The sequence below is a fragment of the Schistocerca nitens genome, chromosome 7, assembly GCF_023898315.1.
Source record: "Schistocerca nitens isolate TAMUIC-IGC-003100 chromosome 7, iqSchNite1.1, whole genome shotgun sequence".
Classification (NCBI taxonomy): Eukaryota; Metazoa; Arthropoda; class Insecta; order Orthoptera; family Acrididae; genus Schistocerca; species Schistocerca nitens.
Window position 1 is genome coordinate 150,130,564 of NC_064620.1, and position 14,499 is coordinate 150,145,062.

Sequence of the window (14,499 nt, forward strand, 5' to 3'; positions counted from 1 at the left end):
TTAAGGAATTATTCACAAATTTGAAAACAGACATGATTTTTTTTATGTATACCTTGTTACTAAATACTATGGTTTTTGTGGTCTTTTATGTTTTATATTACAGTTGTTTCTCTTTCACAGTTTGTCATCTGCAACCACATAGAGCTGAAAATAGAAACATCATTAACATCATTTATGACTGGTAATGTTATGGTTAGGCTTAATATTAATTAATTTTATCTGCAAGTGTGCATGCATGCATGCATTTATGTTTCAGTTGCTTTTTGGTTTTCCCCATTATCTTCACTGTGAGAAAGTGCACTTCTTAAACTTTCAATGTCGCTGTTTACAGAAGTGCAAAAACAAAATGATGGGCTGCTGAACAGTTGAATTTGTTATAGATGGAAATTTTAAATATTTGTAAGGTGTATCTGTCACTGATACAAAAAATGTCTGTTTTCCAATTTGTGAATACTTCCTTAAAAACTTGAATTAACATATGTATAGGTAGTAAAGTACATTTTTCTTGTTGTTTAATAGAAAGAAAATAAGACGCTACTGATGACTCTGTAACTTCAGCTAAACATGTCTGGGTAAAAAAGGAAACATTTTGTTTTGCTCGAGCCACATCCAACCCAAAAACAAATTTATTTGTGAGCAAGTTCGGACACAAGAGCTTCAACATCAAGAGGAACTGCTTACAATGACAGATCATGACTATTCCTGTAAACTGTGCATACAATTTCAATGTTTTTCTAGAAACATCATTGTTGTGACCTATTTAATTTTGTAATCTTCTTAGAGTTTGTATGTTTGAAACTAATGTCTTGGAAGCATTGAGTCGGAGATAGGCACAATGAAAAGACTGCTAAACATTTACATTTCCCACCAAAAGGCCTTTTTTTGGAAGTAGAAAACACGCGCGCGCGCACACATGCCAGCTCTGGCCACTGTGGACTGGAACTGTGTATGCGTGATCATGTAGCCATGTATTGTGCACATACAAGCCTGTTGATAGAGTGTGGCTTGGAAGTGTGAGCATATGCAGTTTGGAAGTCGATAGTAAAACACAAGAAAGAAGAGAATGGAAAGAACGGACACTGAATAAAGCATGAGTTAGAGGCTAGTAACAAAGAAAAACAGCACTAGGTTGTGGGTTGGAATAAAAACCATTAGGCAAAATCAACTGCGGAAAGCCGAGGATAGTACTGTTTTAATTCCATCATCCACTATCCGTTTTTTGAAACTAATGTCTGTCTGTGTGTATGCTTTGTCTGCCAAAGTAAATCTAATAATATTTATTTGGTTGTTAATAGAAGGTGAAGTGTTCACTGCCACTGCAACAAGTAATCAATGAATTTGGTGGTGATTGGTTTTTTGTGCCTCATCATTACTGCCACAGCTCTTTCTGGAAAGTCAGTTTCATTCACATCAGTATTTTTGTTATTGCCTGTTTACTAATGTTCCAGACTGTTTATGCTGTATTCTTCGACTGTTTTAATGTTTGTGAATAGTGGATGTGTTTTTCTTCTTTGATAATAGACTGAAGAATTTCTGGTGGTAACAGGGTTCCAAATCTTGGCTGTAGCTTGTCGTCTGAGTAAGATAGTACAAGGTACTTTAATCCAGAAGTTATGAATGTCCCATCTCTGATTTTATTTAAATTTTGCCTTGTTTCTTTTAGTGGTAAATAAGACTCAAAGTGCTGTAGGAATATGTTTTGCACAATGTTAATTTCTTTTATGTTCACATTGGTGTGTACCTGCAGTTGCTCCCTGCTTGAAGCTGTGTGTGTCAACAAAGACCAACACACTTACTTGTTGGTGTAGACACTTATGAGATAAGTTATAACAGGATATTTTCTTTGTCAAAAAAAAAAAAAATATATATATATATATTTTCCAGTCCAAATGCTGTACCCTATCAGTGTTCATTAAGATTTATTTTGCATGTATAGTCCATATGTAGTGGTTCTCTATGTACTAAAAATGACACAATTGTTAATAGAGCTGGTTATTTCTGATTTTTTCAGGTGCTATTTAAGAAGAAGTTAAGTGGTAAACAGTGGTTGTCACTGGTTCTGCTTACAGTTGGTTGTATGATGAAAGAGACTGATATTAGCAATGATAAGAAAAATTCACTTACTTCTACCAGTACACCAACTGCCTCCCAGGCTGGCTTCCATTTCAGTTTCAACGCTTTGCTTATTGTAATTCAGGTAGGTTATGTTTCTCACAAAATATTGTGATGCCAAAACAAAGCAGTGAGTATCCTTACATTATATTTGGCTCACCTCTACATTAATGAAAGTCATGGCACAGGTCAAGAGCATTATTCTGAAAATTTTTGAGTGAGTGACTTACAATCCATTGTTATACTCCCAAGAAATGAATGGATTTCTCATATTCACTCTACGAAAAACAGGGTGTCTCTTAATTCCTTTTAGATATTTCTAAAAGGTGTAGAAGAGACACGGTAGAAGTAGTATTACACATACACCTGTATTTTCAAATCACAGTGAAGTGTGTGGCAGTGAGTAATTCCCATTGTACTATGTATTAGAGTTTCTTCCTGTTCCATTTGCCTATGGAGTAGGGGAAGAACATTTGTGTGTGCACACTGTAATTAGTAAAATATTGTCTTTACAATTTCTACAAAAGTGATACATACTGGTTCTCGAAAATCTGTGAGTCTTTACAGTATAGTAGACATCTGTCTCCAAGAGTCTGCCAGTCCAGATTTTTCACTTTTTCATGATGCTTTCTCATGAGCCAAACAAACATAGTACCATTCATTGTGTCCTTATTAGTATACTTTCAATAACCCCAGTGATGTAGATACCACTCAGTAAGCAATATACTTCATAGACTGAATTTTCTAGTGTCCTACCAGTTGACTGAAGTCTCCCAACTGCTTTACAAATGGTTGAGTCTCTGCTTCCATTTCATCTCCACAAATTGTTACATGTAAGTATTTGTATGAGTTCACTGATCCCAATTTTGACTGATTTATATTGTAGCTCAAAGGATGGTACTTTATATTTGAATTTGTTAAGTGTACAATTTTACATTTCTGAACATAAAAAGAAAGTTGCCAATCTCTCCAACATTTTGATACTTTATCAAGATCTGACTGGATATTTGTTCACTTTTTTTCATTATAGATAACTACATTAAGTGTCAGGTCATTACTTTCACTTTGAACAGTAAGAATTATAATAGATTTCTGTGGAGAAATCTTGAAGTTAATTCCAGATTTGTCAACAACTCTCCATGCAAGATAACATGCTGTGTCCTGCATCCTGAAAAATCATCAATCCAGGCACAAATTTGGTTAGAAAGACATGTCCAGAAATGATAATTTGCATGTTACAAATATAAACACGATCAACTTTCTTCTTTATTCTCACTCTAAATATTGGTTCTCAAAGTGTAGTTAAGTACAGAAACTGCTTGACATCATGACCACTGTATTCAAATCCAAGTTATATCTTCAAGAGTAAAATGTGATATGCTTAGTCAGGAATATGTATTGTATAATGAATTACTTGTGCATTGTCCCTAACCCATGCAGTGTGATTCTTCTGTTATTGTACAGGGATGATGAAACCACGACTCCTCGTGTAGACAAGAAGAAGTCCAAACCAAGGGCCTCATTGACTGAGCATGCGGACTATCTCGTCATATCCACTTTTATTTGAATGTTACGATGAACTGATCTGGGTGGGAACTAGAATGTAACGTACTGATTGCCATTGTGTTGAAAATATGATTTCAGTCATATTTTCTCATGATTGTTTACTGCTGGCATATCTTCAAAGAACTTTACGAATATTTGTGACAAGGAAAATCTGCCATGATAGTCATATTTTGTATGCACTCACTGTGGGTAGCCAATTACACAGGAATACTATATGAGGAACTTCAGTAGAGGAATGAGAGTTAAAAACCTGAGACAATGTTGCTTTCATTGCAAGACAAAAATTGACCCTTGCGGGATATGCCTCTGTGCAAAATTAATTCATTAAGTCCCTAGGAGAATGTAAAGCCTAGTTTACGATGGGATGAATACAAGCAAAGGAGCATAAGTGAGCAAAGCATACTCTGAGGTGAGAAACAGCATTTGGTGGCATTCAGTTTGTAATTGCAGGTGCTCGCCTGTGTTCTGCTGGTTTTCAGTCTTTCAGAGAAAGGTCAAAGGAATTTCACCTACTTTCAGCTTTGAGGCTGTGCTTAATGTGATCATCACTGAGATGATTTGCTTTCACAATCCATTATTTCTCACATGTGAACTGTTGTAATTATGTCACATTATTGCTATTATTTTAGGAGCTGGTTATTTGTATATTTTTACATTACAATAATAGTACTCTTGGACATTATCTTCCTTACCCTTACCTTGGTAGACTGCTTGAGTGCTTTGTGTTTGGCACTGCAGATATTGGAAACTATCTGAAGTATAGCAGTTGCTGAAATGCAAAACAAGTTCCTAAGACAAGCATAACTGTATCCAGTTACTAAGAGGTGTATCATAAGTTCCAATCTTTATTCACCTAAGAGCATTCGTTGCTATTTAGTATCCTGCTTTGCAGCTTTCTGCTCAATTGTAGTGAGCAGCCACCAGAACTCGTGTAGCGATGTATTTACTTAGTTTTGTTACAAGGCTAAGAAAGGTTAGAGCTGGAGATCAGTGGTAAGAGAACTACCACCACATATTTAACCCTTGTGTAAAAATTCAGACAGCCATATGTATTGTTTCATATGATGATTTGCTGACTTAATTGCCAATTCATTCCCGTACAAAATAATCCTGTCTGGAGATCACAGTTTCGTCTCATAACATTAAATAGCATTCTGACAAATGAAACCTGGGCACTAGTCAGCATTCACTTGGTTAAAGCTCATTCATTCGTTTTTTCATTCCTTCCTTTGTAAATGCTTGTTTGCAGATTAAAGTGATTAGTAATGAGCACTAGTGAATTGTTCCATCCAGGCTAGGCTCACTTCTGTTCACTTCGCTGTAAATGAGATATAACAGTAATTTCTACAACATAGGCAATGATAAAAAGTAGAAGAGTGTCTTTCATAATATTCTCCACATGATGTACAATTGTCATCAACAACAGTGTCATTTCATTCCATGATTTTGTGCAGTTTTATATTGCTTTGAGTTACTTCTTGGTACAGTGGCATAGTAGATACCTTGGGTCTGAGAACAAGTGAAGGTGATGCCCACTGCATATGCTCACACATTCAGTGCATTCTTGTCATTGAGTCAGTGGCTCTATCTGCCTGATACTCTGATACCTGAACAGAATGTATTCATATGTTGACGATTTGCGTGTTGTGGATACCATGCATGCCAAATGAGAAACATAATGTTCAACATCTGGTGTTTTCTCTCAGCTGCTTTTGGTAACTTGTAACAAGGTGTATCGGCAAACAGACTTGTTGCCATCTTCAGATGGTTCCCGATGACTGTCGCTCTACTCTTGTCGGTATCCTATATATTTCGCCAATAACCTTTCCATCGCTCCACTCCTGTCACTGCCCATGCAGCCACCGTGGTGGTGTCAGGAGTATTGCCCAGTTCTGAACTCTGGCCTCAAGTGTCTGCATTATTGTTGTTGGGTACGGACCTCACTGTATGGGAATGCTTCTCTTTCCAAGCTCAGTGCAGGCTTCTGTGCCTGACTCGTTGTAGGCTGCAATCTTTGTCGATTAGACCATCCTGGCCCCTAATTTCAGTGCACTCTTTTTAATCACCCAGTCCTAGAAGTAGGGTGATTGCCAAAGTATTTTGGTGTTGTTGTAATCTACAGTATGGCCATATTTTTGACTATGGTCAGCCATGGCTGTTTTGGTGGTCTGGCATTATTCATTGTGGCATCAAAGTTCAAGGCACCTCTCTTCTACCACGCTTCACACTTATAGCTTCCTCACTGTTTGCTTTGCCACATCGGCAGGGGATTTCATGGACCCCGGATTTGCAAAGGCCTGGGTCATTCTTTACTGAACCTAGTAGTGTCAAGGTTTTTGGGGGCGGACGAAAGAAGCATTTAACATTGTGTTGCTCCAAGATTATGTTGACTTTTCTGGACAAGCAGGATACACACTATTGATTTGTTCTCTTCACATTCCTCCTGATGTTTTCTAGGTATAGTCTATCTAAATAAACTCCTTATCTGCTTGCTGCTGTACCCATTTCTTTGGAATGTCATCTCCGGGTGATTCAGCTCAGTTGGTTGCAGGTGGATTCTACCCTGTGAACAAGCATGTGTAAAATGTCTTCACACTCTGAGTTGGGGTGACCACTGCAGCCATGTAGATACAAATCAGTGTTTGTAGGTTTTCTTTACACACTGTGGCCCAGCTTGCCATCTGGTTTTCATTTCACCAGGACATCAAGAATGGAAGGTGGCATCCTGTTGACTTTTGTGATAAACAGTGTGTTGGAGTGAAGCAAGTTATGATGGAGACATTCACCTAAATTATCCTTGCCCATGTGGCAAAATAATAATTGTGTTATCCACATACCTGTAGAAACAAACTAGTTATAGGTGTGCTTGCACCAGGGCTTTCTCCTCGAAATCTTCCACGATCAGATTCACTGCAACCAGTGATAAAGCATACTATGTGGCAATGCCATCCATCTGTTGCTAATAGTTTCCATTGAACAGGAAGTAAGTTGAAGTGAGCACAAACTCAAAGAGTCTCATCAGGTTGATGTTGAATTTGTTGCTTAACAATTCTATTGAGTCCTTCAGTGGTACCCTGGTGAAGAGGGACATTACATCGAAACTCACCTAAAGGTCACTATTATTGAGGCATAGTTCTTGTAGATGGTGTATAAAGTGAATGGAATAGCCGATGCGATGTACGCATTTCCACACAATCAGGAGAATAGTCAGGTGTATGGCCAAGTGATATGTTGCTGCTCCTGTAATGCTATTTATGGGGCGAGTCGTAATGCCCTCATTGTGGATCTATGGCAGCCCCTACAGTCATGGTGGTGCAGCTGCTTGTGAATGAAGTTTCTTAACAATTTTCATATCAAAACTACCGTAACGAAGTACAGTGGTTTTTCTCTGGAGGCAACTTGTCAAATCTCCTTCTTTCTTCCTGTACGCTGCATCATCAAGATCGTCATTTTCTGTTGATAGTTTGCGTGCAGGAGCAACACAGTAGCACTCCGTTTGCCAGTGGGCAGGGTGACCAGCTCTGGATCATAATGTAAGTCATGGATAGCCACTCTTTCTGCCTAAAATGTTGCTCTTCAGTGATGTGGCCCTGGTGAGCATGTCACATGTTTCATGGTGCATTTCTCCAGCCTTGTTGACACTAGAAGCCAGAGACCAGAGGAAGGTGCTACCACCACCACCACCACCACCACCACCACAATCATCCACTGCAGCAGCCACATGGACAGCAATAGCAGCAAAGTGGTGGAGGGGATAGTGGCCAACACATATAGGTTGCTGACAAGAGTGCAGCAGCAGTCATCAGGAATCACCAGAAGATGGCAACAAGTCTGTTTCTGTTTGCCAAAACATTATGGAGAAATTACGATGTGACTCTGTCTGATACCTGAGCTTTATAGAAATTAGTAATACACTGGGAAAACATCATGTCACATAGCTTTTCAATAAGTTTTCTTTTGGTAATTAAAATTTGTATTCAGCATTGTAACCGTTGAAAAGGGGTGGCTTTATTGAAACTTCCTGTAAAGTTAAATTTGTATGAATGACTGGGACATAAATTCACTTCCCCCTAAGCTCAGAAAATCAAATCTGCATGTTTCTTGCACTGTGTAAGTGCTATAGTGCGAACAGACATGATTTGTGGTCGTAGTACTTTATAGAGCAACACGTAGGTACAGGTTGTGCTTGAATACTTTGGCTGGACAACAGTAATTCAGGTTACAGAGCAGGACAAGCACTTGTTTGTGATTACTTAAATCCTACAGTTTCTTTGGTGGCTCACCAGAGCACATCAGGGGGCTGATCCAGATGGCCTCTATAAACACATTGTGAACTGTATAGATGTCCAATCTTGGAAAATTGCGTGCATCATGAGTAAGGGTATATCAGTGTTTGTCTGCTTTACTGCTAGAAATTTATCCCACCATTTAAGAGGTAATTGACAATAGGAACTGGAAGACAAATTATCTGCAATTCTGCTATCACAATGAAACCTCGGGTAATTACTGAAAATCAGTGGACCTATTCCATACCAAAAAATGACAGCCCACACATATAAAGAATCATCTTCAGCACACAAAATACCTATTGGCCACATGTTGCAGCTTACACACTGGGTATGTACTACATTAATGATAAATCGGGAATTCCAAAATGTTTGCACAAACAGTCATTAAATGCACAGAATACACACCAATAAGAAGAGTTTGAATCATTTGGGAACAAAAAGAATGCCTATCACCTGTGCTGTAAAGTCATACTTGGTCTCTCTAGCCAGTAGCAGATAAAGTGGAGATGAGCAGTATTTTTGTATGAGATTTTTTATGAAGCTCACAGTCTGTAGTGTTGATCATAAAACAAACTAAAAATTTCTGGCTTTTAGCTGTGTGTGAACTCTGAGCTAAAGACTTCAGTGATTTTGTGACATCCCAAGTTGTATTTTGTCAGTAACTTGGGTGCGTGAGCTCGGGACGTCACAGACCTTTAATTTGTAGCCTCTTCCTCATTAACAACTCCTGATATCCTCAACGCTGAAAGTTCACATTGGTGCAGAATGATGTTTGTTCAATAGTGTATATGACACTAACATTCTAGCTGACATTAAAAGGCATTTTATTTCTTACAGCTATTGATTAATAATAATGGTGACCAGTACATTTATTATGAATGATAATTAGCGTGAGGTTACATGTCAGCACTCACAATTTCACAATTTTGATAGTGAATTTGATGCTTAAATTGTGGCACAAAATAATCTGTTCACTTTTGCATAAAATCACTGTTCATAAATTGTTAAAACTCTGCTATAGTAGTTTGTTAAAGAAGAAGATAACACCATAGTAGTTCACTTAAGTCCATCCTTCATCAAATTCATCGTGTTCAAACAATCAGTAATTGCTGTGAGAATAACCTAATAGACTTTTCATAATCACAACACAGGTTACACAGAATACTCATTAATTATACATACTGAATTCACTCAAAGTAATTAAACACTGAAGACTGAGAGTGTTGCTCTTTCAGGTGCACATATTCTTGTTTGCAGAATATACATACTTGTATTGTGAGTCAAACAACAGCAGACTGATCACAGATGTTACTCATTGCATTTCAGACTGTGTAAGAATAAACAGCTTTTTTGAAAACTGCATTATTCTTTAAAATTCAGCTAGGGTGAAATTTACTGTTTTTTATTGGAAGAACCAATAGAATTTTTGATTATGGAAAAGTTACTGTTTACAAAATTTAAAAAAAAGAATGAACACTATTTTTCTTCTGCAGTTTGGGTCCCCCTGTTTACATGAATGTATCTTATATTGACTGGAATACTCTCTTTCAAATTCTGAAGGTGGTGGGGGTAAAATACAGGGAATGAAAGGCTATTTACAATTTGTACAGAAACCAAATGGCAGTTATAAGAGTCAAGGGGCACAAAAGGGAAGCAGTTGTTGAGAAAGGAATGAGACAGGGTTGTAGCCTATCTCCGATGTTATTCAATCTGTATATTGAGCAAGCAGTAAATGAATAATGGAATGTAGTCGAATTAAATCAGGTGATACTGAGAGGGAATTAGATTAAGAAATGATGCATTTAAAGTAGTAAATGAGTTTTGCTATTTGGGAAGCAAAATAACTGACGATTGTCGAAGCAGGGAGGACATAAAATGTAGACGCTATGGCAAGGATAGTTTTTCTAAAGAAGAGAAATTTGTTAACATCAAGTGTAGATTTAAATGTTAGGAAGTCTTTTCTGAAAGTATTTGTATGGAGTGTAGTCATGTATAGATGTGAAACCTGAACAATTACTAGTTTTGACAAGAAGAGAATAGAAGCTTTTGAAATGTGGTGCTACAGAAGAATGTTGAAGATTAGATAGGTAGATCACATAACTAATGAGGAGGTATTGAATAGAATTGGGGAGAAGAGGAATTTGCAGTACAACTTGACTAGAAGAAGGGATTGGGTGGTAGGCCACGTTCTGTGGCCTCAAGGGGTGACCAATTTAATATTGGAGGGGAGTGTGGAGGGTAAAAATTGTAGGAGGAGACAGGTTCAGAAGGGTGTAGGTTGCAGTAGTTATTTGAAGATGAAGAGGCTTGCAGAGGATAGAGTAGCATGGAGAGCTGCATCAAACCAGTCTCTGGACTCAAGACCACAACAACAACAACAACAACAACAACCTCATCTTGCAAATAATACTTAATTACACAAAATTATTATGTAGTACATTAATTAATCAGTGCTGTACATCAAATGGTACAGAAAAAAATAAGATAACAAAAGTTGTAGTTGAGTTCAGAATCTAATAGTGGTTTTTACAAAATCTATGATGGAAAATGCTAATGGTTCAGAACTTCAAGTTAAATTATTGTGGAAGATAATTAGTTTTAGGTAATTTAAAATTCTTTCCTGTAAAGTTGGAATGCTTAACTTTCAATTGGCGTAGGTCGCTTCATGGAATTTTACTGATTAGGTTATACGTTTTTGCATGTAGCAAACAATACAAACTTTAGCTAACTACAACTTTTAATTAACAGTGCCATAAAATAAAGTTATTATTACATCTACGATCTATAAACCACTGTGAAGTGCTTGGAAAAATCTACTTCTTGTTGTACCATGTATAAAGGTTTCTTCCCGTTCCATAGTGTGTGGGAAGAATGAGTGTTTAAATGCCTCAGTGTGCATTGTTATGAGTCTAATTCTCTCTCTCTCTGTGCCCATCTCCTACATTTATATCTACATCTACATACATACATACTCCGCAAGCCGCCGTACTGTGTGTGACGGATGATACCCTGTACCAGTACTAGTTATTTCCTTTCTTGTTCCACTAGCAAATTGATCGAAGGAACAATGACTGTCTATATACCTCTGTAAGAACTCTTATTTCTGGTGTCTTACCTTCATAGTCCTTATGCACAGTGTCTGTTGGCAGCAATAGAATTGTTCAGCAGTCAGCTTCAGATGCTGGGTCTTTAAATTTTCGCAATAGTGTTCCTGGAAAAGAATGTCACATTCCCTCCAGGCATTCCCATTTGAATTCCCGAAGCATCTTTGTTCAGACCTACTGGTAACAAATCTAGCAGCCTGTCTGTGAAATGCTTTGATGTTCTCTTTCAATCCAACCCATAGATTGCACCTATACGCAGTCTCCTTTGCTGATGAACCACACTGTCCCAACAGTCACCAACAAACTGAAGTCAACTGTTTGCTTTCCCTACCACAGTCCTCACATGCTTGTTCCAATTCATTTTGCTTTGCAACATCATGCCGAGATATTTAAACAACATGACTGTGTGAAGCAGTACATTATTATGCTGTATCCAACCATTACAGGCTTGGTTTTCCTACTTGCCAGCATTAACTTACATTTTTCCACACTTAGAGATAGCTGCCATTCATTACACCAACTAGAAATTTTGTCTTAAGTCATCGTATATGTGGTGTCACCGCCAGACACCACACTTGCTAGGTGGTAGCTTTAAATCGGCCGCGGTCCATTAGTACATGTCGGACCCGCGTGTCGCCACTGTCAGTGATCGCAGACCAAGCGCCACCACACGGCAGGTCTCGAGAGACTTACTAGCACTCGCCCCAGTTGTACGGACGACGTAGCTAGCGATGCACACTGACGAAGCCTCGCTCATTTGCAGAGCAGATAGTTAGAATAGCCTTCAGCTAAGTCAATGGCTACGACCTAGCAAGGCGCCATTAGCATTACATAGCTTGTATCTAAAGAGTCTCACTTGTATCGTCAAGAGCGATGTACCACAAGGATGGATTAAAGTTAAGTATTCCAGGAGCTACGTACTTTTCTTTATAGCATTCATTACGTATCCTGTTTCAGACCTATCTACTAGCCTGCGTGAGTTAATGCGTGCCTTTCGGCTACTTCCGAGTGGCGTGGCTGTCTTGTTACGCCACAACAGTATACGTATACCCTTCTACAGTCACTCAACTTCAACATCTTACCATACACCACGACTACTGCCCAATCCGTCCGCCAAACTACACACACACACACACACATAGTTGTAGGCTATATATTCTTATATAAACAATATCAATTGCTGTCACTGCATAAAAATGTTAAAAATTATACAACATACTGGGTTCTATTTCGAGCCACTCGCATATCTGTGATCTTACATGCTCATACTTTCATTAACAGCGTGCAATGGGGCACCATGTCAAATGCTTTCCTGAGATCTAGAAATATCGAATCTACCTGTTGCCCTTCATCCATGGTTTGAAGTACATCAAGTGAGAAAAGGGCAAGCTGAGTTCCACAGAAACTATGCTTTCTGAATCCATGCTGATTCATGGACATAAGCTTTTCAGTCTCAAGAAAATTTGTTATATCTGAAATGAGAATATGTTCGAAGATTCTGCAGCAAACCGATGTTAGGGGTATTGATCTGTAATTTTTCAGGTTTGTTCTTTTGCCCTTTTATATAATAAAGTCACCTGCACTTTTTTCCAGTCACTTGGGACTTTGTGCTGGGTGAGAGTTTTGTGATAAATGCAAGCTAGGTAAGGGGCCAGTGCCGTAGTGTACTCTTTGTAAAACCAAATTTGGATTCCATCTCGAACCTGGTGAATTATATGTTTTCGAGTCCTTCAGTTGTTTCTCTACACCAGGGATGCTTATTACTATGTTGTCTATGCAGGAGTCTGTCCAATTTTCAAATGATGGTGTGTTTGTACAATTCTCCTGTGTGAACAATTTCGTGAACACGAAATTTGAAACTTCAGCTTTCGTTTTGCTATCTTCAAAAGTCACAACAGAATGGTCAGCAGGGACTGAATGGAAGCCGGAGAGCCACTTAGCAATTTTCCATAGGATCAGAATTTTCTTGGATTCTGTGCCGGATCTTTTGCTAAGGTGACTGTGGTAGTTTTTGTACGCCTCGTTTGTAGATCTTTTCACAGATGCACAAATTTCTACTAACCTTTGCTTTTCTTCATTTGTGCATTCCCTTTTAAACCAAAACTGCAACAGCCTCTGCTTCCTCAGCTTCCTCTGAATCTCTTTATTAAACCATAGTGGGTCTTTTCCATCCTTTATCAACTTATTAGGCTCATAACTCTCCAGACCACGATTTACAATCTGCCTGAAATTTGCTCATAATCCTTCTACGTCCATCTTACTGGAACTAAGTGACATCAATTCACTCTCTAACAACTGCTTATCTGCTCTTTCTAGCAGGAACACCTCTTAGCTTTCTTGACTGATTTACTAACTTTCATAACCATAGTTGTTATAATGACATCATGATCACTAATCCCCATTTCTATACTGACATGGTCAAGAAGATCCAGCCTATTTGTTGCTAGAAGGTGTAAGATATTTCCACTGCGTATGGGCCACCGAGCTAGCTGCTCAAGACTGTTTTCAGAAAACATGTTCAAAAGTATTTCGCATGACTGTCTGTTTGTACACCCACAATGAATCTATAGATGTCCCAATCTATTCTTGATAGGTTAAAGCTGCTTCCAACAAGTATTGTATAATCTATTTATGCACTACTGATGGTAGACTTCCTGTGAATGACTCTAGAACTGTCACAGCAGAATCGGACGGCCTGTAAAAAAATCTAACAATTACTTGGTTTCACCTACACTTGTTATATGCAACCAGATAACTTCATTTTATCACTCCATCTGGACCTCAATAGAGGCTTTTTTTTGTCAACTGCAGTGAACTCTCCCCCTCCTGTGGCCTGTAATCTGTCTTTCTGATACACATTCAACGACTCGCTAAATATCTCTGAGCTTTCCACTTTGGGTTTGAGCCAACTCTCAGTCCCAAGAATAATTTGAGTGCAAGAGCTTTACTGGATGGCAGTAAACTCAGGAACTTTGTTACGAATATTTCAACAGTTTACTGATAAAATTTTGACCGTCAAATTGTCTTTATTCTGAATGCGGTCTGACTTCCCACGCTGCATATCGACTGGTGAATGTTCATCAGAGTACCTCAAACTACTGTCTAGCCTAAAAAATTCCTTGTGCAATCCACTAGTACTCTGCTACCTGAGTAGCAGCTTGCTACGTGTAGTGCAGCCTTGACCTATCAAGGGAAGTCCTAAAAATCCCCATCTGATAATGCTGGTCTAGAAATCTGCAGCCAATACCATCACAGAGTTGACAGAGCCTTTGGTTGAGACACTCTACTTGGCTCCAAACCAAAGGACTTGAATCACTTCTGGGAACAGTGCTGCAAATTGCAAGCTCTGCTTGCATCCCACGTGAGGCCAGCATTCTTATCCACCTCCGGCAGCTGCCTGTATGAACTGAGCACCCATGTGATAGGCG

The 14,499-nt window shown here is 38.5% G+C and overlaps 1 protein-coding gene across 1 annotated transcript in view; it reads left to right on the plus strand.

Moving 5' to 3' along the window:
• LOC126194947 (UDP-galactose transporter senju) overlaps window positions 1-14,499 on the plus strand; it is an 86,435-nt gene that overhangs the window by 61,856 nt on the left and 10,080 nt on the right. The window contains exon 5 of the mRNA XM_049933335.1: window positions 2,012-2,197. Coding sequence (XP_049789292.1) covers window positions 2,012-2,197 — 186 coding nt within the window. The remainder of the gene's footprint in view (window positions 1-2,011; window positions 2,198-14,499) is intronic.